General features: G+C 39.3%; 1 protein-coding gene across 1 annotated transcript; it reads left to right on the top strand.

The window, feature by feature from the left end:
* The first annotated feature begins 1,148 nt into the window (after positions 1 to 1,148).
* Positions 1,149 to 16,990, top strand: LOC126699267 (uncharacterized). Its single transcript, XM_050397001.1, has 3 exons — positions 1,149 to 1,337; positions 13,952 to 14,568; positions 16,985 to 16,990. The coding sequence occupies exons 1-3, from the start codon at positions 1,304 to 1,306 to the stop codon at positions 16,988 to 16,990; spliced, it is 657 nt and encodes a 218-aa protein (XP_050252958.1). The 5' UTR covers positions 1,149 to 1,303.
* The last annotated feature ends 8,078 nt before the right edge of the window (positions 16,991 to 25,068 follow it).

Below are 25,068 nucleotides of genomic sequence, written 5' to 3'. Positions count from 1 at the left end.
AAAAGATAAAATGTTAAGGCTGAAAGTGGAGTCAAATGAAACACTCCAAGTTATGATTATCAAGTTATGTGGGAGGTCATATATTCATATTTCTATAATTGAGATTGGTCACATGATCTAGTGCTAATTGTGTATGCCTTGGTTGAATTGATCATTGAAGCTTCACAGTAGACAAAGGACTATTTCATTGTTGATATCCACACACAACACACAAGTTTATGTTCAATAAATGCCTTATTCATTTGTGTGATTGTACTTGATAAAATGTGTTTTCACATGCTCAATCTTTGTTAATTCAAGCACAAAAAGATTTTTGAGTATTTTAGGTGTTTTTGGAAAGTGTTTTGTTGGAAAAATCTGAAAATTTCAAAAATACAGTTTTGCCCTGTTTTGGCGGCTCAGTCGCGAGTATGCCAAGTCGCGAGCCTAAGTCGCATCTTCGCTGGTCTTGTTTGGCGACTTGTTCGCGAGTGGAAGGTCCAGTCGCGAGATTCACTCAGAGATTTTCGCGGCTCAGCTCGCGACTCACTCGCGGGTAGACCTTCCAGTCGCGAAAAACACTTAGAAAATTTTTTCAAAATTTTGTTTTTGTGTTCTTTGGCGGCTTAATCTGGCGACTGTGTGGCGACTTGTCTCAGTCGCGAAAATCGCGTGTTTTGGACATACAGGGGCAGTTTTTAAAATTTTCTGTTTTCCCTCGATCTTTTTGTGACTGTTCATTGTCTTTTTCTTCTGCACTTTCCCTTTCTCACCGTGCCTCCATTGTCGATCTCCATTGTTTGCTTCTTCTCAGCTAAAAATCGTCGACTCACAGGTATGGTTCCTTGTCTTGCACTCTAATTTTCCTGTTGTTATGGTTTTCCCTCTGGATTCTTCAATTTTGAGTGTGGGTTTTGTGATGGTTTTTGCTGTCATAGTTGTCCTTTCTTAGCTTATGGTAACCTGTGCTTCTGGTTTTGAGCTAATTTATTTTGTTGGCTGTGTTCTTCATCATGTGCTTAGCTAGGGTTAGCTAATTTTTGTCTGATCTGTTGTTGCTGTCATGTTTCACTTTGATCTTGTGTGGTATCTTGTTGATGTGGTGTTGATTTTGGTCCTTTTACAGCTGTCTTTGTGGTTATATTTGATCTCTCTACTGTGTAGTTCTATTTTGGGCCTTTGGTGTCCCTCATTGCTACTTTCTGACCATACTCATCCAGCTGTTAGGGTTTCTTCATTGTTCCTACATTTTCACTAACCCACTGCTGATATAGTCTGTTGGATTGTGTTTTGTCATTTCCCTTGTTTATAATACAGACTGGTCATGTCTCCATTCAAAAAGGCTGCTGTGAAAGGAGGTTCTTCCAAAGGGAAGGAACCCGTGATTGATGTTGATGAAGAGACACCTCTCCCGAAAGTGACTCGCTCTTCATCACAGCGATTCGATCCCAATAAGTTCAGATCCTATTCAGCATATCAGTCATATGAGAATTTCTTTCTTCATGCCACACCACTACTAGAGAGAGCGGTGGATCTGCCTTCACTTCATAACACTGACATTCCGATATGTTTTGCTCACAAGGATTGGAATTACCTTCTCTCGGATCCGGATATCGTGTATGAAGAGTTGGTTAAAGAATTTTATGCTAATGCAATTGTGGAAGGAGATGAACTTAAGTGCTGGGTTCGGCAAAAGAGCTTTTCTGTTTCTCCTACATACCTGGCAGAAATTCTTCACATCAACAGACCCATTTTTCGTCATTCACCGGTCTATGATGATCTATGTCCTGATGAGGAGCTTCTCAAACAAAGTCTTGGTCAAGACTTGGAGTTCTCACCCAATGGCAAATCCATCAGTGTTTCCTCCCTTTCTCCGAAACTGCGAGTGCTTACAATTGTGATGTTTCACAATTTGTACCCTTTATCAAGTACTGGGTATATGAATCTCGGACGTGCTTTGTTTCTTCATGATCTAATCTCTGATGAAGAAATCGACATTTGTGCTCACATCTTTCATGTTCTGCGCAAAACGGTTCTTCGCAGTGAGTCTCGGATCTGCATTCCTTTCTGCAGTCTCATTTCACGGATCTTGAAGCTCAAGGGGATCTATCCAACGGCTGATGAGTCTCCTATCCCCAAACCGAGTCCGATCAACATGCGTACATACAATGCAAGTGTTGGACATAGTCGGAAGAGAGCCAAACCAGAAACTTCTGCATCTCACAGTGACTCTCAGTTCAGCAATCTCTCCCTCGATGAGAAACTTGATCGCATTGTTTCCTCTGTCCACGAGTTGAATACAAAGATGTCTGGACTCACTGCTTCTCTACACCATCAAAGCAACCGATGGGATATGAAGTTTACTTCTCTTCAGACTCAGTTGGATCAAATTCAGAGAAAACTAGAAGAGGATGACTAGCCTATTCCATGACAAAAAGGGGGAGTGATAGGCATAATCAGAGGGGGAGGATATTACCCTAAGGGGGAGTGTCACTATCTAAGGGGGAGTGTCTTTATTTTTTTGTTTCCTTCTTCTCTTTAAGTTGATATATTATGTTTTGTAAAACTGTTATTCAGGTATTACTGTTATTCAGGTATTTGTTGGTTTGTACCCATATGCTTTTGTAAGCTTTTAGGGTTTATGTTTTATGCATAGTTTGTAGGCCTTGTGGTATGTACCATGCTTAAGTGCAGCCTTTATGCTATGTTGAAATCAGTACTTTAATCTAAATGTTCTGCATTGTGATTGTTGTACTGTCACTCTTGTGCCCTTTTAGGATTGTTCCTAGATGCATATGCCTTGTGTGCTATGCATTGGTTGAGTGTTGTGCATACAAGTGTCTTGCCTTGTGCTTGTTAACTTGTATGTCCTTGTGTTCATTCCAAGTGTGAATGAACACTGTGATCACTACCTTGTGGTGTTCACTTGGTTGATCAAGCCATGGTTTGTTTATTAACTCCATCTTTGCTTGATCTCATATTGCCTGTTTCATATGCATTTATAATTTTCTGCTTACAATGATCATGGTGTATTGTTGTGTTTCAGGAGTTTATGCTCATATGATTCAAGTGCTTCACAGCTTCTAGAATTAGGTGTGAGTGAGTTTTGATCAACTGTTCCCAACTCACATGTTAAGTCTAGAGTCTGTTTTAGGGTTTTGTCACGGAATAGCCAAAGGGGGAGATTGTAAAGTTGAATTTATTCAACCATCTAATTGGCTTTATTCCGTGCCATATTTGCTTGTAATTCAGCATTTAGTAACCCTGTATTTAGGTGGGATTGTTGTAAGGGTAGTGAGTGAGATAGTGTGAAGATTGCTCAAGAGTGTGCAAGAAAACAGAGTGTCGCGGCTGGGACTCGCGGCTGGACTCGCGGCTTCAACCCGCCAGAAGATGCACACGTGCCAAGCATGCTGGAAGATGAACAGTCATGCTAGCTGGAGCACTACAGGACAAAACAGGACAACTGGCCATACGGTTAACTCGCGACTGGAACTCGCGACTCAGTCAAGCCGCGAGGTCAAGCCGCGAGCCACCCCTGTTTTGGAAAAACCTGACGTTTCGCATTCCACTCCACTTCAGTATAAATACCCTTTTAACCCACGATTGAAAGTGAGCTTCCAGAGAGAATTTTGAGAGAGAAACCCTAAAGAAAAACCAGATTGTTTCACCCACAATCTCTACCTTAGAGTCTCATCAAATTCCCTCACTCTCTTCCTCTCCATTGTCAAATCCTTGAGAGGTCATTATACCAAACCTGGTTCTCACCATTATCATCCCTGTGAGACAGACGTTTGGAGTTCTGGGAAGCAGTTAGGAAGGAGCCAATATTCATTGGTTGATGCTACGGTGTAGTAGCGGAATCCGGAAAGCTAGAAAAGAAAAAGGTTCGGCGCAACCTCGTTGGAGCAAGAAGCTTGGAGGGCTTAGGTGCATTGGGTAGATTAGGCTTGGAGGGTCTATTGCTGTCCTTGTATCCCAACTGTATTTTCTAGTGGATTGATTACCGCTTGGAGGGCGGCGGAGAGGTTTTTCGCCGAGGTCTTCGGTTTCCTCTTTGATAACATATCTGGTGTTATCGCTGTGTTTGCATCTTCCTTCCTCTCTATCTCTGCCTTTACATTAATCTGCTGTGGTTTATTTTGTTGTGGCTTAGATAGTTGTTTAATCAATTCCATGTTATAGCATATGTTAAGTTTCCGCACACTAGTTGTTTAACATATTGCATGTGTTGATTAAATTGGTTTTTGGGGGTCTAAACGTTCAAAAGTGTTTTTGTACACGTTTTTGAACTTTCATGTTTCTAGCATACTTTTCTTGTGAAACGAATATACCTTCCTTCTGTTGTTTGACTTGAAGGCCCAAGAAAAATGTGAGTTCCCCCACCATACTCATCTCAAATTCGTTCTTCATCTCCTCAGAGAATTCAATAGCTCGATCTTTAATGGTAGCCCCAAACACTATGTCATCAACATATACTTGTGCCACAAGGAGATAATCTTTATCATTTTTGACAAACAAAGTCTGGTCGGCATATCCCCTTTTGAATCCTCTATCTAGGAGGTAATGTGTAAGCCGATCATACCAAGCTCTAGGTGCTTGTTTTAAGCCATAAAGGGCTTTCTTCAATCTCAACACATGATCAGGAAAATGAGGATCCTCAAATCCTTTTGGTTGCTCAACAAAAACTTATTCATTCAGGTATCCATTCAGAAATGCACATTTTACATCCATTTGATAGAGTTTGAAGTTCATAGTGCATGCAATGGACATGAGAATTTGAATAGACTCAAGTCTTGCCACAGGAGCGAAGGATTCATCAGAGTCTACTCCTTCTACTTGAGTGTATCCTTGAGCTACTAACCGAGATTTATTCCGTATTATCTCTCCATCTTCATCGGTTTTGTTTTTGAATATCCATTTCGTGCCAATGACATGAACATTTTCAGGCCTTGGAGCAAGTTCCCACACATCATTCCTCACAAACTGATTCAGCTCTTCATGCATTAACTCAACCCAATTCTCATCTTGAAGAGCCTCTTCTACCCTTTTTGGCTCAAATTGAGCAAGGTAGCAATGATATGTTACATGATTAGCCAAAAGGATGTTTCCTTTTCTGAGGTGAAGACCTTCATCTAAAGACCCTATGATTTTGCTTTCCGGATGGTTCTTAATCACTCTTAATGATGGCTTCTTTGATGTGGAGACTTCATCACTCCGTGAGATAGGAGGATGGACTTCCGGAGGAGTGAGAGGACTTGATGTTCTAGATATCAATCTTGTTTCTATTCTTGGGTTAATGGGAGTTGATTCTTCTTCTGGTGTAGATTCTTCAACTTCTATATCAAGAGCTTCGACCTCAACATCGGGTTCTTTGGTGGTCGGCCCTTCTCCATCATCAATCATCTCTACCTTAGTTAAGGCATCATGAATCTTGACATTGATGGACTCCATCACTGTCTTAGTTCTCTTGTTAAAAACTCTATACACCCGACTCGTAGTAGAGTACCCAAGGAAAATACCTTCATCACTTTTTGCATCAAATTTCCCAAGATTCTCCCGATCATTTAGGATATAACACTTGCTTCCAAACACTCGGAAATACTTTACTCTAGGCTTCTTTCCATTCCAAATCTCATAGGCGGTCTTCTTTGTTCCTACTCGAAAAAATATTCTATTGCCAATGTGACACGAGGTGTTTACAGCTTCTCCCCAAAACTTTTGAGGTATTTGTTTGTTAAGTAACATGACTCTTGCCATTTCCTGAATCACCCGATTCTTTCTCTCTACCACTCCATTTTGTTGAGGAGTTTTGGCTGAAAATTCCTTTTTGATTCCATTCTTTTCACAAAAAGACTCAAATCTTGCATTCTCAAATTCCCTCCCATGATCACTTCTTATCTTGGCAATAGGGACCCCTTTCTCGTTTTGTAGTTTCTTGCATAGAATTTCCAACCTTTTGACATGCTTCTGTTTTTTCTCTAAGAAATTCAACCCAAATGTATCTTGAGTAATCATCCACAATAACCATAATGTACCTCTTTCCTCCTAGACTTTCAGTTCTGGTAGGCCCCATTAGATCAACATGAAGTAACTCTAAACACCGAGAAGTAGCAGTCACATTCACCTTGTAATGACTTGCCTTTGTTTGCTTTCCCATTTGGCATGCACCACAAATAGTCTTCTTCACCTTTCCAAACTTAGGAAGTCCCTCAACTGCTTCAAGTTTGGACACTTTAGCTACTTGTTTGAAATTCGTATGCCCAAATCTGTGATGCCAAATTTCCAACATGTCAACACGAGCACTTCTACACGAAATGGGTGCCATAGGAACTACTCCATAGCAGTTGTCTGTAGTCCGATTTCCCTCCAAGACTTGAATCCCTTCTTCATTGATGATTAAGCATCCCTTCTTAGAGAATTGGACCAGGAAATCCTCATCACATATTTGAGTGATGCTCAGAAGATTTGCCTTCAGCCCTTTGATGTATAAAACATCTTTCAACAGAGGTAATCCAGGTATCTCGATAGTCCCTTTACCGAGAACTTGAGCATGACTTCCATCACCAAAAGTCACATAGTCATCAACCTTTTCTTTGAGTGTCTTAAATAGTGACTTATCCCCTGTCATGTGACGAGAACAACCGCTGTCAAGATACCACCAGCATGAATTAAATACCTTCAATGAGGTATGCACAAATAAGCTCACATGAGATAAACATTCTTGACCTTCAAACATAATTTTAGCTTCAGTTTTCATGCTTCTGTTAGATTGACATTTCATTTTCAAATTATTAATCATCTCACACAACATTCTATTTTTTCTTTTGTACTTCTTAATCAAAGATTTAGATTCAGATATGCTATTGTGTAAGATGTGATTCTCATTTTCAAAATATTTCAGCATGTGAACAAATATCCTCGCATGTTTCTTAATTTTTAACAGCTCTATGAGTTCATTGTTAGGACACCCTTCAAACATACTTATAGAGTTATTTTCACACGCACTTAAACTACAATTCAGCATGACCTTTTCCATAACAGCATCCATAACAAAGGGGTCTAGGATCGCACTTAGGTAATTAAACCACAACAAGTGCACCCACTCTGATACCAATTGAAAGTTCAAATAATGTGTAAAACACCCTTGAACGTTTAGACCCCCAATTATAAAATAACCAATTCAAGCTTTATGTCAAACAACTAGTGTGTGGAAAATGAACAAAAGCTATAAAACAAAATTGGTAAACAATCTAAGCCAATTTAAAATCACAACCCACAGCAAATAATAAAAGACAAAGAAAAAAGGGAAGAAAGATGCAAACACAATGTAAGGTTGAATTTATTCAACCATCTAATTGGCTTTATTCCGTGCCAAATTTGCTTGTAATTCAACATTTAGTAACCCTGTATTTAGGTGGGATTGTTGTAAGGGTAGTGAGTGAGATAGTGTGAAGATTGCTCAAGAGTGTGCAAGAAAACAGAGTGTCGCGGCTGGGACTCGCGACTGGACTCACGGCTTCAACCCGCCAGAAGATGCACACGTGCCAAGCATGCTGGAAGATGAACAGTCATGCTAGCTGGAGCACTACAGGACAAAACAGGACAACTGGCCATACGGTTAACTCGCGACTTAGTCAAGCCGCGAGGTCAAGCCGCGAGCCACCCCTGTTTTGGAAAAAACCTGACGTTTCGCATTCCACTCCTCTTCAGTATAAATACCCTTTTAACCCACGATTGAAAGAGGGCTTCCAGAGAGAATTTTGAGAGAGAAACCCTAAAGAAAAACCAGATTGTTTCACCCACAATCTCTACCTTAGAGTCTCATCAAATTCCCTCACTCTCTTCCTCTCCATTGTCAAATCCTTGAGAGGCCTTTATACCAAACCTGGTTCTCACCATTATCATCTCTGTGAGACAGACGTTTGGAGTTCTGGGAAGCAGTTAGGAAGGAGCCAATATTCATTGGTTGATGCTACGGTGAAGTAGCGGAATCCGGAAAGCTAGAAAAGAAAAAGGTTCGGCGCAACCTCGTTGGAGCAAGAAGCTTGGAGGGCTTAGGTGCATTGGGTAGATTAGGCTTGGAGGGTCTATTGCTGTCCTTGTATCCCAACTGTATTTTCTAGTGGATTGATTACCGCTTGGAGGGCGGCGGAGAGGTTTTTCGCCGAGGTCTTCGGTTTCCTCTTCGATAACATATCTGGTGTTATCACTGTGTTTGCATCTTCCTTCCTCTCTATCTCTGCCTTTACATTAATCTGCTGTGGTTTATTTTGATGTGGCTTAGATAGTTGTTTAATCAATTCCATGTTATAGCATATGTTAAGTTTCCGCACACTAGTTGTTTAACATATTGCATGTGTTGATTAAATTGGTTTTTGGGGGTCTAAACGTTCAAAAGTGTTTTTGTACACGTTTTTGAACTTTCAATTGGTATCAGAGCGGGTACACATCTGTTTGGTTTCATTACCATTTGTGTGATCCTAGACCCCTGAGTTGTGGTTGTTATTTTTGGTTTATACCATGCTGAACTGTAGCTCAAGTGTTTGTGAAAATGTCTCTATGCATACGACTGAAAGGTGTCTTACTGATGACCTTGTAGAGTTATTAAAAACTAAGAAACATGCTAGAGTTTTTGTTCACATGCTGAAAGTTCTTGAGAATCAGAATCTTGTCTTACACAGTAGCATATCTGAATCAAAATCATTGATTAAGAAATATAAAAGAAAGAATAGAATGTTGTGTGAGATGATTGAGAATCTGAAAATGAAAAATCAATCTAAAATTAGCATGAAACCTGATGATGAGTTTGTGTTTGAAGGTCAAGATTGTCTGTCACATGTGAACCTATTTGTGCATACCTCATTAAAGGTGTTTAATGCATGTTTGTGGTATCTTGATAGTGGGTGTTCTCGCCATATGACAGGGGATAAGTCATTGTTTAAGTCACTCAAAGAAAAGGTGGGTGACTATGTGACCTTTGGGGATGGAAGCCATGCTCAAGTCCTAGGCAAAGGAACCATCGAGATACCCGGTTTGCCTCTGTTGAAAGATGTGCTGTTCATAAAAGGGCTGAAGGCGAATTTGCTGAGCATCACTCAAATTTGTGATGACGACTTCCTGGTACAATTCTCCAAGAAAGGATGTTTGATCATCAATAAAGAGGGGATTCAGGTTTTGGAAGGAAATCGGACTACGGATAACTGTTATGGAATAGTTCCCACGGCATCAATATCATGTAGAAGTGCTCGGGTGGATATGTTGGAGCTGTGGCATCACAGATTTGGGCATGTCAACTTCAAACAAGTAGCCAAAGTCTCCAAACTTGAAGCAGTCGAGGGACTTCCTAAGTTTCGAAAAGTAAAGAAGACCATTTGTGGTGCATGTCAAATGGGGAAGCAAACTAAGGCAAGTCATCACAAGGTAAATGTGATAGCCACCTCTCGTTGTTTGGAGTTACTTCATGTTGATCTGATGGGGCCCACCAGAACTGAAAGCCTAGGGGGAAAAAGATATATTATGGTCATTATGGACGACTACTCAAGATACACTTGGGTTGAATTCCTTAGAGAAAAATCAGAAGCTTGTGAGAGGCTGGAGATTCTGTGCAAGAAACTACAAAATGAAAAGGGGATTCCGATAGCCAAAGTTAGAAGTGATCATGGGAGAGAATTTGAGAATGCAAGATTCGAGTCCTTCTGTGAGAAGAATGGTATTAAAAGAGAGTTTTCAGCTCCTAAAACTCCACAACAAAATGGAGTGGTAGAGAGGAAAAATCGTGTGATTCAGGAGATGGCAAGAGTCATGTTGCTTAATAAGCAAATACCTCAAAATTTTTGGGGAGAAGCTGTCAACACCTCGTGTCATATTGGCAATAGGATTTTCTTTCGAGCTGGTACAATGAAGACTGCATATGAGATATGGAATGAGAAGAAGCCTAAAGTGAAGTATTTCCGGGTATTTGGAAGTAAATGTTATATCTTAAATGATCGAGAGAATCTTGGGAAGTTTGATGCAAGAAGTGATGAGGGTATTTTTCTTGGCTACTCTACTACAAGTCAAGCATATAGAGTGTTCAACAAGAGAACAAAGACTGTGATGGAATCCATAAATGTCAAGATTGATGATGCCTTACCTAAGGTGGAAATGATTGATGATGTAGAAGGGCCAAGCACCGAAGAGCCTGATGTTGAGGTAGAAGCTTTGGATATAGAAGGTGAAGAACCTATACCAGAAGTAGAATCTACTCCCATCAACCAAGAAGGGAAACGAGATCGATGTCTAGAACTTCAAGTCCTCTTACTCCTCCAGAAGTTCATCCTCCTATCTCTCGTAGTGATGAAGTTTCCACTTCAAAAAGGCCTTCCTCAAGAATTCTCAAGAATCATCCGGAAAGTAATATCATCGGATCACTTGATGACGGTCTTCGCCTCAGGAAAGGAAATATTCTGCTAGCCAATCATGTAACATATCACTGTTATCTTGCACAGTTTGAACCAAAGAGGGTTGAAGAGGCTCTTCTAGATGAGAATTGGGTTGAATCAATGCATGACGAGCTGAATCAGTTTGTGAGGAATGACGTGTGGGAACTTGCTCCACGGCCTGAGAACGTTCATGTTATAGGCACAAAGTGGATTTTCAAAAACAAAACTGATGAAGATGGAGAGATAATTCGAAACAAGTCTCGGTTGGTGGCTCAAGGCTACACACAAGTCGAAGGGGTGGATTTTGATGAATCATTTGCTCCGGTGGCAAGACTCGAATCCATTCGAATCCTCATGTCCATTGCGTGCACTTTGAAGTTCAAACTTTATCAAATGGATGTTAAGTGTGCTTTTCTGAATGGATATCTAAATGAAGAGGTATTTGTTGAGCAACCAAGAGGATTTGAGGATCCTCATTTTCCAGATCATGTATTAAGATTGAAGAAAGCACTGTATGGTTTAAAACAAGCGCCTAGAGCCTGGTACGATCGTCTTACACATTATCTTCTAGATAGAGGCTTCAAGAGAGGGTATGCTGATCGAACTCTATTTGTCAAAAATGATGAAGATTATCTCCTTGTGGCACAAGTCTATGTTGATGACATAGTGTTTGGAGCAACTATCGAAGATCGTGCTACTGAATTTTCTGAGGAGATGAAGAAGGAGTTTGAGATGAGCATGGTGGGGGAGCTCACATTCTTTTTGGGTCTTCAAGTCAAACAACAGAAGGAGGGTATATTTGTATCTCAAGAGAAGTATGCCAGAAATATTGTCAAGAAGTTTGGCCTAGAATCCAAAAAACATGCCTCCACTCCCATGAGCTCTGCCACTAAACTGAATGTGGATTCATCAGGAGTTGAAGTAAGTCCCACATTGTATAGGAGCATCATTGGAAGTTTGCTCTACCTTACAGCAAGTAGACCGGACATTGCTTTCAGTGTGGGCGTTTGTGCCAGGTACCAAGCTAATCCGAAGGAATCTCATCTGACAGCTGCTAAGCGAATCATTCGATATGTGAGTGGTACTGCAAACTATGGTCTGTGGTATTCAAAAGACTCAAATGCGTGTCTTGCTGGGTATTCGGATGCTGACTGGGCTGGAAGTGTAGACGATCGGAAAAGCACTTCAGGTGGCTGTTTTTATCTTGGTAACAATCTTGTTTCGTGGATGAGCAAGAAGCAGAATTCAGTGTCTCTATCTACTGCAGAAGCAGAGTACATAGCTGCTGGAAGTTGCTGCACTCAGCTTCTTTGGATGAAGAAATTACTTCATGACTATGGAATTCCTCAAGAAACGATGTGTGTCTTCTGTGACAACACCAGTGCCATCAATCTTTCCAAAAATCCTGTTCAGCATTCAAAATCCAAACACATAGAGATACGTTACCATTTCATTCGGGATTTGGTAGAGGAAAGAGTTGTGTGTCTTGAGTTCATACACACTGACAATCAAAAGGCGGATATCTTCACCAAGCCTCTCGATGGTCCACGGTTTGAATTCCTCCGTAAGACCATTGGTGTCGGTACAATTCCTTGACTCTCTTGTGTGTTGTGTGCTTCACTGTTTATATATCTGTCTGTGTTGGAGCACACACTTCTTTTTGCAACTTGTTTCTTGTTTGCTTGTTCTTTTGTGTTTGCTGCTGATTATGTTTGTGTTTGTTTCATTCTTTTTGTTTCTTGAGTCAAAAAATCCAAAAATTACATAAAGAATTTGAAAATCAAAACGCTTGTTTGACTTTGTTGAGTTTTGTCTTAAAACTCGTTTTGCCTTGTACCTTTGTGCTAATGGCTTTGTGCATTTTCGAGCATTGCTTGTTTTCATGCACTCATATCACTATGGGAAAAATCTGGAAATCCATGTGATTGTTGTAAATAGATCTTCAAGCTTGTCATGAATGATTAGTGAACTCTTCCCATTTTTTATTTTTTTTGCTAAAAAGAGCTCACTAAATGTAAATCTCCAAATGAAAAGAGATATTGAGTTGCAAAAGCCTGTCGCACATTCTAGTATTTGACTAGGAAAAAGGGTAAGCGACCTTATATCAAAAGTGAAATTTCTTTCAAAAAGGCCAAAGGCCTGCTCTTCAAAAGAGAAATGTTATATATCCCTCTCACAATGAGAGATGATTGCCTCAAAAGATCAAATGTTAAGGCTGAAAGTGGAGTCCAATGAAAAGCTCCAGGTTATGTTATCAAGTTGTGTGGGAGGTCATATATTCATATTTCTATAATTGAGATTGGTCACATGACCTAGTGCTAATTGTGTATGTCTTGGTTGAATTGATCATTGAAGCTTCACATTAGACAAAGGACTATCTCATTGTTGATATCCACACACAACACACAAGTTTATGTTCAATAATTGCCATATTCATTTGTGTAATTGTACTTGATAAAATGTGATTCCACATGCTCAATCTTTGTTAATTCAAGCACAAAAAGATTTTTGAGTGTTTTAGGTGGTTTTGGAAAGTATTTTGTTGAAAAATCTGAAAATTTCAAAAAAAAAAAAAAAAAAATCCAGTTTTTGCCCTGTTTTGGCGGCTCAGTCGCGGGTATGTCAAGTCGCGAGACTCAGTCGCATCTTCGCTGGTCAGTTTTGGCGACTTGTTCGCGAGTGGAAGGTCCAGTCGCGAGATTCACTCAGAGATTTTCGCGGCTCAGCTCGCGACTCACTCGCGGGTAGACCTTCCAGTCGCGAAAAACACTTAGAAAAATTTCTCAAAATTTTGTTTTTGTGTTCTTTGGCGGCTTAATCTGGCGACTGTGTGGCGACTTGTCTCAGTCGCGAAAATCGCGTGTTTTGGTCATACAGGGGCAGTTTTTAAAATTTTCTGTTTTTCCCTCGATCTTTTTGTGACTGTTCATTGTCTTTTTCTTCTGCACTTTCCCTTTCTCACCGTGCCTCCATTGTCGATCTCCATTGTTTGCTTCTTCTCAGCTAAAAATCGTCGACTCACAGGTATGGTTCCTTGTCTTGCACTCTAATTTTCCTGTTGTTATGGTCTTTCCTCTGGATTATTCTCTTTTGAGTGTGGGTTTTGTGATGGTTTTTGCTGTCATAGTTGTCCTTTCTTAGCTTATGGTAACCTGTGTTTCTGGTTTTGAGCTAAGTTATTTTGTTGGCTGTGTTCTTCATCATGTGCTTAGCTAGGGTTAGCTAATTTTTGTCTGATCTGTTGTTGCTATCATATTTCACTTTGATCTTGTGTGGTATCTTGTTGATGTGGTGTTGATTTTGGTCCCTTTACAGCTGTTTTTGTGGGCATATTTGATCTCTCTACTGTGTTGTTCTAATTTAGGCCTTTAGTGTCCCTCATTGTTACTTTCTGTCCATCCTCATCCAGCTGTTAGGGTTTCTTCATTGTTCCTACATTTTCACTAACCCTCTGCTGATATAGTCTGTTGGATTGTGTTTTTGTCATTTCCCTTGTTTATAATACAGACTGGTCATGTCTCCATTCAAAAAGGCTGCTGTGAAAGGAGGTTCTTCCAAAGGGAAGGAACCCGTAATTGATGTTGATGAAGACACACCTCTCCCGAAAGTGACTCGCTCTTCATCACAGCGATTCGATCCCAATAAGTTCAGATCCTATTCAGCATATCAGTCATATGAGAACTTCTTTCTTCATGCCACACCACTACTAGAGAGAGCGGTGGATCTGCCTTCACTTCATAACACTGACATTCCGATATGCTTTGCTCACAAGGATTGGAATTACCTTCTCTCGGATCCGGATATCGTGTATGAAGAGTTGGTTAAAGAATTTTATGCTAATGCAATTGTGGAGGGAGATGAACTTAAGTGCTGGGTTCGGCAAAAGAGCTTTTCTGTTTCTCCTACATACCTGGCAGAAATTCTTCACATCAACAGACCCATTTTTCGTCATTCACCAGTCTATGATGATCTATGTCCTGATGAGGAGCTTCTCAAACAAAGTCTTGGTCAAGACTTGGAGTTCTCACCCAATGGCAAATCCATCAGTGTTTCCTCCCTTTCTCCGAAACTGCGAGTGCTTACAATTGTGATGTTTCACAATTTGTACCCTTTATCAAGTACTGGGTATATGAATCTCGGACGAGCTTTGCTTCTTCATGATCTGGTCTCTGATGAAGAAATCGACATTTGTGCTCACATCTTTCATGTTCTGCGCAAAACGGTTCTTCGCAGTGAGTCTCGGATCTGCATTCCTTTCTGCAGTCTCATTTCACGGATCTTGAAGCTCAAGGGGATCTATCCAACGGCTGATGAGTCTCCTATCCCCAAACCGAGTCCGATCAACATGCGTACATACAATGCAAGTGTTGGACATAGTCGGAAGAGAGCCAAACCAGAAACTTCTGCATCTCACAGTGACTCTCAGTTCAGCAATCTCTCCCTCGATGAGAAACTTGATCGCATTGTTTCCTCTGTCCACGAGGTGAATACAAAGATGTCTGGACTCACTGCTTCTCTACACCATCAAAGCAACCGATGGGATATGAAGTTTACTTCTCTTCAGACTCAGTTGGATCAAATTCAGAGAAAACTAGAAGAGGATGACTAGCCTATTCCATGACAAAAAGGGGGAGTGATAGGCATAATCAGAGGGGGAGGATATTACCCTAAGGGGGAGTGTCACTATCTAAGGGGGAGTGTCTTTATTTTTTTTGTTTCCTTCTTCTCTTTAAGTTGATATATTATGTTTTGTAAAACTGTTATTCAGGTATTTGTTAATTTGTACCCATATGCTTTTGTAAGCTTTGAGGGTTTATGTTTTATGCATAGTTTGTAGGCCTTGTGGTATGTACCATGCTTAAGTGCAACCTTTATGCTATGTGAAATCAGTATTTTAAATCTAAATGTTCTGCATTGTGGTTTATGTACTGTCACTCTTGTGCCCTTGTAGGATTGTTCCTAGATGCATATGCCTTGTGTGCTATGCATTGGTTGAGTGTTGTACATACAAGTGTCTTGCCTTGTGCTTGTTAACTTGTATGTCCTTGTGTTCATTCCAAGTGTGAATGAACACTGTGATCACTACCTTGTGGTGTTCACTTGGTTGATCAAGCCATGGTTTGTTCATTAACTCCATCTTATGCTTGATCTTATATTGCCTGTTTCATATGCATTTATAATTTTCTGCTTACAATGATCATGGTGTATTGTTGTGTTTCAGGAGTTTATGTTCATATGATTCAAGTGCTTCACAGCTTCTAGAATTAGGTGTGAGTGAGTTTTGATCAACTGTTCCCAACTCACATGTTAAGTCTAGAGTCTGTTTTAGGGTTTTGTCACGGAATAGCCAAAGGGGGAGATTGTAAGGTTGAATTTATTCAACCATCTAATTGGCTTTATTCCGTGCCAAATTTGCTTGTAATTCAGCATTTAGTAACCCTGTATTTAGGTGGGATTGTTGTAAGGGTAGTGAGTGAGATAGTGTGAAGATTGCTCAAGAGTGTGCAAGAAAACAGAGTGTCGCGGCTGGGACTCGCGACTGGACTCGCGGCTTCAACCCGCCAGAAGATGCACACGTGCCAAGCATGCTGGAAGATGAACAGTCATGCTAGCTGGAGCACTACAGGACAAAACAGGACAACTGGCCATACGGTTAACTCGCGACTTAGTCAAGCCGCGAGGTCAAGCCGCGAGCCACCCCTGTTTTGGAAAAACCTGACGTTTCGCATTCCACTCCTCTTCAGTATAAATACCCTTTTAACCCACGATTGAAAGAGGGCTTCCAGAGAGAATTTTGAGAGAGAAACCCTAAAGAAAAACCAGATTGTTTCACCCACAATCTCTACCTTAGAGTCTCATCAAATTCCCTCACTCTCTTCCTCTCCATTGTCAAATCCTTGAGAGGCCTTTATACCAAACCTGGTTCTCACCATTATCATCTCTGTGAGACAGACGTTTGGAGTTCTGGGAAGCAGTTAGGAAGGAGCCAATATTCATTGGTTGATGCTACGGTGAAGTAGCGGAATCCGGAAAGCTAGAAAAGAAAAAGGTTCGGCGCAACCTCGTTGGAGCAAGAAGCTTGGAGGGCTTAGGTGCATTGGGTAGATTAGGCTTGGAGGGTCTATTGCTGTCCTTGTATCCCAACTGTATTTTCTAGTGGATTGATTACCGCTTGGAGGGCGGCGGAGAGGTTTTTCGCCGAGGTCTTCGGTTTCCTCTTCGATAACATATCTGGTGTTATCGCTGTGTTTGCATCTTCCTTCCTCTCTATCTCTGCCTTTACATTAATCTGCTGTGGTTTATTTTGATGTGGCTTAGATAGTTGTTTAATCAATTCCATGTTATAGCATATGTTAAGTTTCCGCACACTAGTTGTTTAACATATTGCATGTGTTGATTAAATTGGTTTTTGGGGGTCTAAACGTTCAAAAGTGTTTTTGTACACGTTTTTGAACTTTCACACAAGGAAAACACATGATGTGTTATCGAAGAGGAAACTGAAGCCCTTGGCGTAAAACCTCTCCGCCGCCCTCCAAGCGGTAAGTAATCCACTAGAAAATATAGTTGGGATACATGGACAGCAATAGACTCTCCAAGCTTAATCTACGTAGTACACCTAAGCCCTCCTAGCTTCCTGGATTCCGCTACTTGACCATAGCATCAACCAATGCAGATTGGTTCCTTCCTAACTGCTTCCCAGAACACCAAACAGCCCTCTCCAGTAATGGATATGGTGAGAAAAGGTTTTGGTAAAAGACCTCTCTATGGTTTAACAATGAAGAGGAAGAGAGTTGAGGAATTTGAAGAGACTCTTATGTAAAGATTGTAGATGAATCAATCTTGTTTTTCTCTAGGGTTTCTCTCTGGAAGCTCTCTTTCTTTTATGAGTATAAGGGGTATTTATACTGGGGTGAGAATGGAATATGAAGAGTCAAGTTTTACAAAACAGGGGTGGCTCGCGGCTTAGCCTCGCGGCTTAACTGAGTCGCGAGATCCAACCGCGAGATAACAGAACGGCCAGTTGTCCTATTTTGTCCTGTAGTGCTCCAGCTAGCATGACGCTTCAACTTCTAGCATGCTTGGCACGTGTGCTGCATCTGGCGGCTTGAAGCCGCGAGTAACCTGCGAGATCAAGTCACGACTCTCTGTTTTCTTACACACTCTTGAGCATTTCAACACTCTATCTCACTCACTACCCTTACAACAATCCCACCTAAATACAGGGTTACTAAATGCTGAAATACAAGCAAATTCGGTATGGAATAAAGCCAACAAGATGGTTGATTAAATTCAACCTTACACATCCCATAAAAAAAATACATCAAGATAAATACATTATGAGCCAAAAAAATAATTACAATATGAAGCACCTAGATACAATCTAAAGCTCCAAAACTCCAAAAACTCAAAAATCTCCCCCTATCCTCATCCATATGTACTCTCTCTTTTTGTGACAAATTGCCAAAGGGCAATCAAGACTCATCATCAAAAGGAGGTGGTGGAGGTGACCACCGAATGCTCGCCAAATCCGCACGTAAGACCTGAAGCTCCGTGAGTACATCCACCAAAAGCTAACCATGAGTCGCCTGAATGGTCATGACAATATCCAACATACTCCGAATGCTAGAATCATCCGAAACAGAAGGTGGAGGATCAACAGTGACCGTCGGATCAGCATACTCCTTAGCTGTAGGATCACTTGAAGAAGGAGGAAGAGGAGGTGCAGCACCAGAGGAAGACTCTACTCTAGGGCGTTTAGAGCTAGCTTTCATCTGAGTAGTAGCTCTTTGCCTATGGAAGATGGCATCGATGTAATCCTAGATGTAACAAAATCCGATGAATAAAAATAGGGAAGAAAAGACCATGTGCTGTAGAACTACTCCTATGAACCTCAACCAAGGATTGAATAAAAAGAGTAGGAAAACTCACAGGAGCATCAGTCACAAGGGTATACAAAAATGCACATCTCTCAATAGGAATGGTGTGCAAGTGAGAGATGGGCCAGATGGAATGACAAGAAATCTAGAAAAACAAATAATGAATCTTGGTAATCTCATGGGAGGTAAATATCAGTACCCCACTGAATGGAAGTACCGGTGAAATATGACATAATGTCATCAAAAGGAGGGGTCTCATCATAAGGCTAGACTGGCTATCATACCAAAGGTACCCCAAAAGCAAAGGCCACTACTAAAGGAGTAATGATATACTCTTCACCCTTTATCCAACTCATCACATAGTGATTGTTGGAGTCATCGGAGTAGACAGAAAGGTTCGAGTAGAACTCTCTAATCAAGGCAGCTGGAGGGGGATGAGAAATATCTAACAAAGGAAGCCAACCCCTATGCTCAAAGTTCCTCCTAATTTTCGGATTTAGCTCATCTAACACTACCTTCCTCTCAGCCCAAACAAACCTAAAGATGTTCAACTTCTCATAGGCTTCTTGGTTTTTCTCAAACCAAAACCGCTCACTATCAAAGGTAGGGGCAAAGGTGGAGGTGGTTTTCTTATTGGCTCTAGTCTTCCTAACCATGATGCTAAAGGAAGGAAAGAAAGACCAAAACAAAAACCAAAAGACAGAAAACAAAGAAAACCAAGGGCAGACTGCATCAGACAGAGTTAGAGCACAAAAATATAGAAAAGAGCAATCTATATGATGCATGAATAGAATGAACAAATGATGCATGCTCTAATTCATTGAGAACAGTTTAATTGTACTTCATAAACCAAGAACTTGACTTGAACATAGAGTCGAAAAAAAAAACCCCAAATTTTGAAAAACCCACTTTCAAAAACATAACCAAATTGAGTAATTAATCATTACACTAGATAGAAATCATCATATAATGACATAATTAATCAATTTCACAAGTCAATTTTACCCGATTAAGCCTAATTGAACAAAATCCCCAAATTCATGTAGTTACAAGCCCTAGAATTTCAAATTGTTCTCAAATCACCAAATTAATAAAATTAAAGCAAGGGAAACATGTTTACATCATCTTAGAAAAAAAACCCAATGATCAATTTGGAAAGGAACCCACTCAAAAATCAAAGACCCCAAATTCCTATAGGTTTGAAAATATCCCTTAAAATGCATGAAATATGAGAATAAAATGAAAAAGAAGGGGTAGAAATGTATTACCGGCACAAGAAGACAAAAACCTTGAGAAAAATTTGGAAGGAAAACGACCAAAATTTGATTTAAATTTGGATCAGTCGAAGAGAGAGAGAGAGAGAGAGAGAGAGAGAGAGAGAGAAGCCTTTTGAAAAGTTTGAAACAATGAAGAACACGTGAAAAAGCTTGTTTTAAAAAACTCTCTTAACGATTTTTGATTGGTAGAAAATTAGATTCGATCAATTGAAAATCACATTCGATCGATCCAGCATCAATCGAGCCAGCCAGATTCAAACCAAGTTTTTTATCGCAATTTCGATCGGTCGAGTAACAAGTTCGATCGATCGAAAATCTGGATTTTTTTCTTTTTTTGAAAACAGAGCATTTTAATGCATAAACTCATCAAAGCACAATGATTTATGAACAGAATGCATGAGTATGAGATGAAAAGTTTTTCAAAAACCCTTGAGTTCAACCCAGATCTTCCAAAAACAAAATTTTCAATCAATTTGTCCATAAAGCTAAAATATTAAAAACACATTTTGCATTAAAATCAAGAAACTTTTAATCTTGGATAGCCACAACAAGATCACACACAATATAATGTACTAAGTTTAGCAAAGAGTAACTTGTGTAGTGTGTGCAACAAGCAATAGCTTGAGATACATGTAAGGTGATATGTACATAGTAATCAATCACAATTTCCACAAAATTCATAACATAAGTTTGAAAGTGACTATCACCTAAAGAGTTACATCATATAACTCTCACATTACCTAGAATAAAAGCTTGCAATCATGTAAGTTTCTTGTTTTGCCTCATAATGTACACACCAATTTTATTTGATTTGAAACTTATTAAAATAGCAAAGATGCTGTACACACCAAATTTTATCTGATAGTGTGTTAGGACATATGTGATTTATGTTAGGAATATATGTTAACATTTTATATAATTGGCTAATCCTTTGACAAAACGCACTTTACTTGTAATTGGGTAGATCTAGAATGTATTTAATACTTCAAGAAACATGTTGTTCAAGTCTAGTATTAAAGCCATGAAGATTGGACCAAGAAACAAGTGAAGAAAAAATGTTCACTAATGCTGGACAGATATCTCGACAACTACTCGACAAATAGCTATCTATCGAGATTTAATGAATGAAGCTCGACAGATCGAGAATCTATTGAGATCTACGAAAATCAGTTTTTCAGATCTGATTTTTGGCCCATGCTTATGTATTTGTATAGGGTTTCTTTTCTCACAACCCTAGACATATGTAAGGCTTATTTTAATGGCCGTCACATAAGAGAAAACAAGGAGAACAAATGCAAAAGGTGACCAATGCCTTATTCTCTCTAAAAGAAATTACTGCATCTTTGTGCCTTAGGGTTTTGTAATCAAGTGCTTCTTGATCTTCATTGTTAATGAAGTAAAGAACTTTGCAGCCAACATCTTCTTCAAGTTGGTGTGTTAGTCACGTACTGGGAGCCATGCATCATTGGTTAGTCATGTATTGGGATCCATGCAAAAAGGCTGGCGTTCATATATTGAAGAATTCAGAGGTTCTGAAGTGGTAGAAGGTTTCTGCTGTAAGTTCATCTACGGGGATTGTAGAGTCTAGGGACAAAGGTTTTGTACTATATTTGAAACTTCTCTTTAGTATAGTGAATTTATTTTCGGGAAGGCTTCCCCCCAAGTTTTTTACTGTGAAACTAGTTTATTTCATTGGTTTTCCTAGGTTATCATATCTTGTCTTATTTAATTTTCCGTTATGCATGATTTTGACATGATATTTGATGTTTGTTTGTTTTAACAAGGTTTATTCATAATTAATCTAATTAACAACTTGGGTTTAAAATTTGTTAATTCTATCAACCAGAGTCTAAATTTCCTAACAAGTGGTATCAGAGCAAGTTCACTCTAATTGGATTAATTTCCTGAGTGTGATCCTTGACCCCTGTTGTCATGGATCGTGGACGATCTCTTTTGATCCCTCCTTTATTTGATGGCACTAATTATATGTATTGGAAAGTTCGTATGAAAGTATTTTTGCCGACTCTAGGTGAACAAGTATGGCAAGCTGCTGAAGTTGGCTGGATTAAGCCTAAAGAAGTGCCGGTGGATTGGGATGAAGAAACAATCAAAGCGGAAAATTTCAACCGTAAGGCCTTGAATGCTTTGTTTTGTGGGGTGACCAATGAGGAATTCAAGAAAATATCATCCATAGAAGTTGCCAAGGAAGCATGGACCATTCTTGATACCACCTATGAAGGTACCAAGGCAATAAAGACTGTGAAGTTTCAAAGACTCACTAGTAGTTTTGAAGTAATAAGGATGGAGAAGGATGAGACCTTTGATGAATTCTATGCTAAACTCAAGGATATTGTGAATTCTGCCTTCAACCTTGGAGAATCTATAGCAGAATCCAAAATTGTTAGGAAAATCCTTAGGTCCTTACCTAAAAGATACCATGCCAAGATCACTGCCATTGAAGAAACAAAGGACATTGATCAAATTCCTTTGACTGAGCTTGTGGGGAACCTTCAAACCTATGAGATGGGATTAGGCTTAATGGGAAAAGGTAGAAAGAGTAGAAACTTGGCTTTTAAGGGTATAAAGGAAGAGATTGAGGACTCTGAAGATGAAGATGAAGATGATGATGAGGATGAGGATCTAACCTTCATAACTAATGAGATTATTAAGCTTTTTCAATTTAGGAAAAATGATAAGGGCAAACCTCCTAGGAAATCTAAATCCTCAAGTAAGGGCAAGAATGAGAAACCCATCATCCAATGCCATGCGTGCAAAGTTTTTGGTCATATGAGGATAGAGTGCCCAAACTACCTTATGAAGGAAAAGACCAAGAAGTCAAAAGATAAAGGGTTGGTTGCTACCTGGAGTGATATTGAGGATGACTCTTCTGATGAATGTGTGGATGAATGTGGTGACTTTAAGGCTTTTACTGCCTCAACCAATAAGGTAATTGTGGAGAGTGCTAGTGACAGTGAGGATTCTTCTAATGATGAAGTACCCAAGAAATTAATCCTTCAGGAAGCATATGATAAGCTATGCATTGAATTCATAAAATCTGAAAAGTCTTTTCGCCTTTGTAGAAAAGAGCTTAATGAGGTAAAAACTAAAAAAACTGATCTGTTAGTCGAACTAGATGAGACTACAAAGTTAGTTAAGACTCTTGTTGTGGAGAACACCTCCTTAGAAGAGAAGGTCAAGAATCTTAAGGTTGAGCTCAGTCAAGCTAGAACTCAAATAGAGAGGATGTCTAGTGCAAAGCTTGATGAGGTATTGAGTGCTCAAAAGCCTAGTTCTAATATGTCTGACTTAGGATAAGCTGTTTCCTCTGGCCCCTCCTCTTCCACGGCTTCTAGATCAGGGACTGACTCGTGCTGTGTGGGTGAGAAATGAGCCTAAGACTTCATTGTCTTTTTTGTGTGTCCTCTACTTTAATTCTTTCTATCTAAAGTAGGACTCTTTTTGCTTGATTTCTTATCTGCTTTGTAATCATGCTTTCATGCATATGCATCTTTGTTTCATGCTTTCATGTTGTTTGTCTGTTTTTGTTTGGTTATTTAGTTTTTATTTTGTTTTGTTTTCAAAATAAAAATAAAAAGGAAAAATTATAAAAATACAAAAACAGTGTGTTTGTGTACATTGGTACTTGTGTACCTTGGATGGCCATTAAAACAATCTAAACTTTGTATATTTTGTAGCTTAGATGAGCATCTCTATGCACAACTAAGCAAGTGAGTTCTGTGGCTCGTATTTGTGATAAGTAAGATTAAGTAATCTCTTGTACTTAACACTCGTATCACTCTTTTTGATGGGAAGGACTAGAAAATCCTAAGAGAAAGGCATGAATAACCATCTCACCACTGTTGCCCGCCGATCATAAAATGACATCTGTATACTTCGGCATAGCAAAAGTGCAATGTCAAAAGCTTAACATCGTTGGGTATTTCTTTTCTATCGCTTATATGCCCATGCATGGTTTGCTTAAAAGAAAAATATGCAAAGAAAAATTAAAAAGCAAAAAGAATAAAATGCTTTAAATTTGATTGCAAGCATGTATTCTAGGAGATGTGGGAGTTATAGGATGTACCTCAAAGGTAAGAGTTCCCATCAAACAGTTATGATTGTATGTGAATTAAAGTGATTTTTTCATATCTCAAATCATCATAACATGTACACACCTTTGCAATCTTGCGATGTTTTTCACACATAACACGCAATATTCTTTGTTACTCTTGATACATGTACAGGTACAATGTGATTTGGCCATCACAAGGTTTACATGTGTTAATGTATGCTCACTAAGCTGTCTTGACTTGTTTTTAAAATATAAAATTGGTTAGACTTATTTAGTATATGTGTGTGTTTTGGGATCTAGATGCTTAATTTTTTGGTTAAGAGATGATTTTGAGGGTTCAAAATGCTGTTTGGATCATTGGTTGAGTTGCATGTTTGATTGTATTCATATCTATGTTTTTCTTTTCTTGAAAAACTGTTTTTAAGCAATCCTGGCAGCTCCTCAATACCTCTTGACACCTAGCTTATCTATCGAGCTCTTTAGTTGCTTTTTATCGCAATCTCGACACCTCTCAATAGGTAGGTGGATCGATTGAGAAACTTTCTGTTCCCTCGATAGTTTCTCGATAGCTGTTCGATCCATCAAGGTTGGCTTTTACTTGATAGCTTCTCGACACCTCTCAATCCATCGAGATCCTCTTGCATACATTGTTTTTCACATGTTTTGCATCTTTCTATTATCTTGTCATCCATAGCATCTTGTTTCATTACATTCATGCATTTTTATGGATTCCTTGTAGCCCCTTGATCATCTTTGATCATCTTTATGTTTCTTAGGTGAAGCTTTATAGCTTCCTATACCCTTTGTCAATCATGACAAAAAGGGGGAGAAATTGTGGAGAAATTGTGATTTCTTTTTTTAAGATTCTACATGTTAGGGGGAGAAATACATGCCTTTGTAAAGGGGAGATGTATTTCATCTTGTTAGGGGGAGCTTCTTTTAGCTTCTTCTTCTTGTACACTAGTCATGTGACCATATTTTCATACATTGTGCTTATCTTTGATATATATATATATATATATATATATATATGATGTATGTTTTCTTCACCTAACTCTACATGCGTTGTTTCTTTTCTCTCTTTATACACATGTTTCTTTACTTGTATGCAATATATTATTTCTATTTCACACAAAGATGCCTTGATGAGTTTTGTTTAAAGTATTTCAGAAATACAGGTTGTCAAAGTCTACCTTGCCATGAACTCTCTTCTTGCAAAGTTTTTCGAGAGTTTGTGCTAGGATAGATTTTATTGTATTCAACAAGTGACTATGAGTTAAGTGATTTATGACTTCTCTCATATGTTCATTTGTTTGTTGTGGTTTTGCCACGAATTGCCAAAGGGAGAGATTGTTAGGACATATATGATTTATATTAAGAACATATGTCAACATTTTATGTAATTGGCTAATCCTTTGACAAAACGCACTTTATTTGTA

Source organism: Quercus robur, chromosome 2 (assembly GCF_932294415.1).
Source record: "Quercus robur chromosome 2, dhQueRobu3.1, whole genome shotgun sequence".
In the NCBI taxonomy this organism is placed as follows: Eukaryota; Viridiplantae; Streptophyta; class Magnoliopsida; order Fagales; family Fagaceae; genus Quercus; species Quercus robur.
Note: the sequence above shows the minus strand (reverse complement) of the source record. Positions and strands in the feature narration are given on the sequence as shown.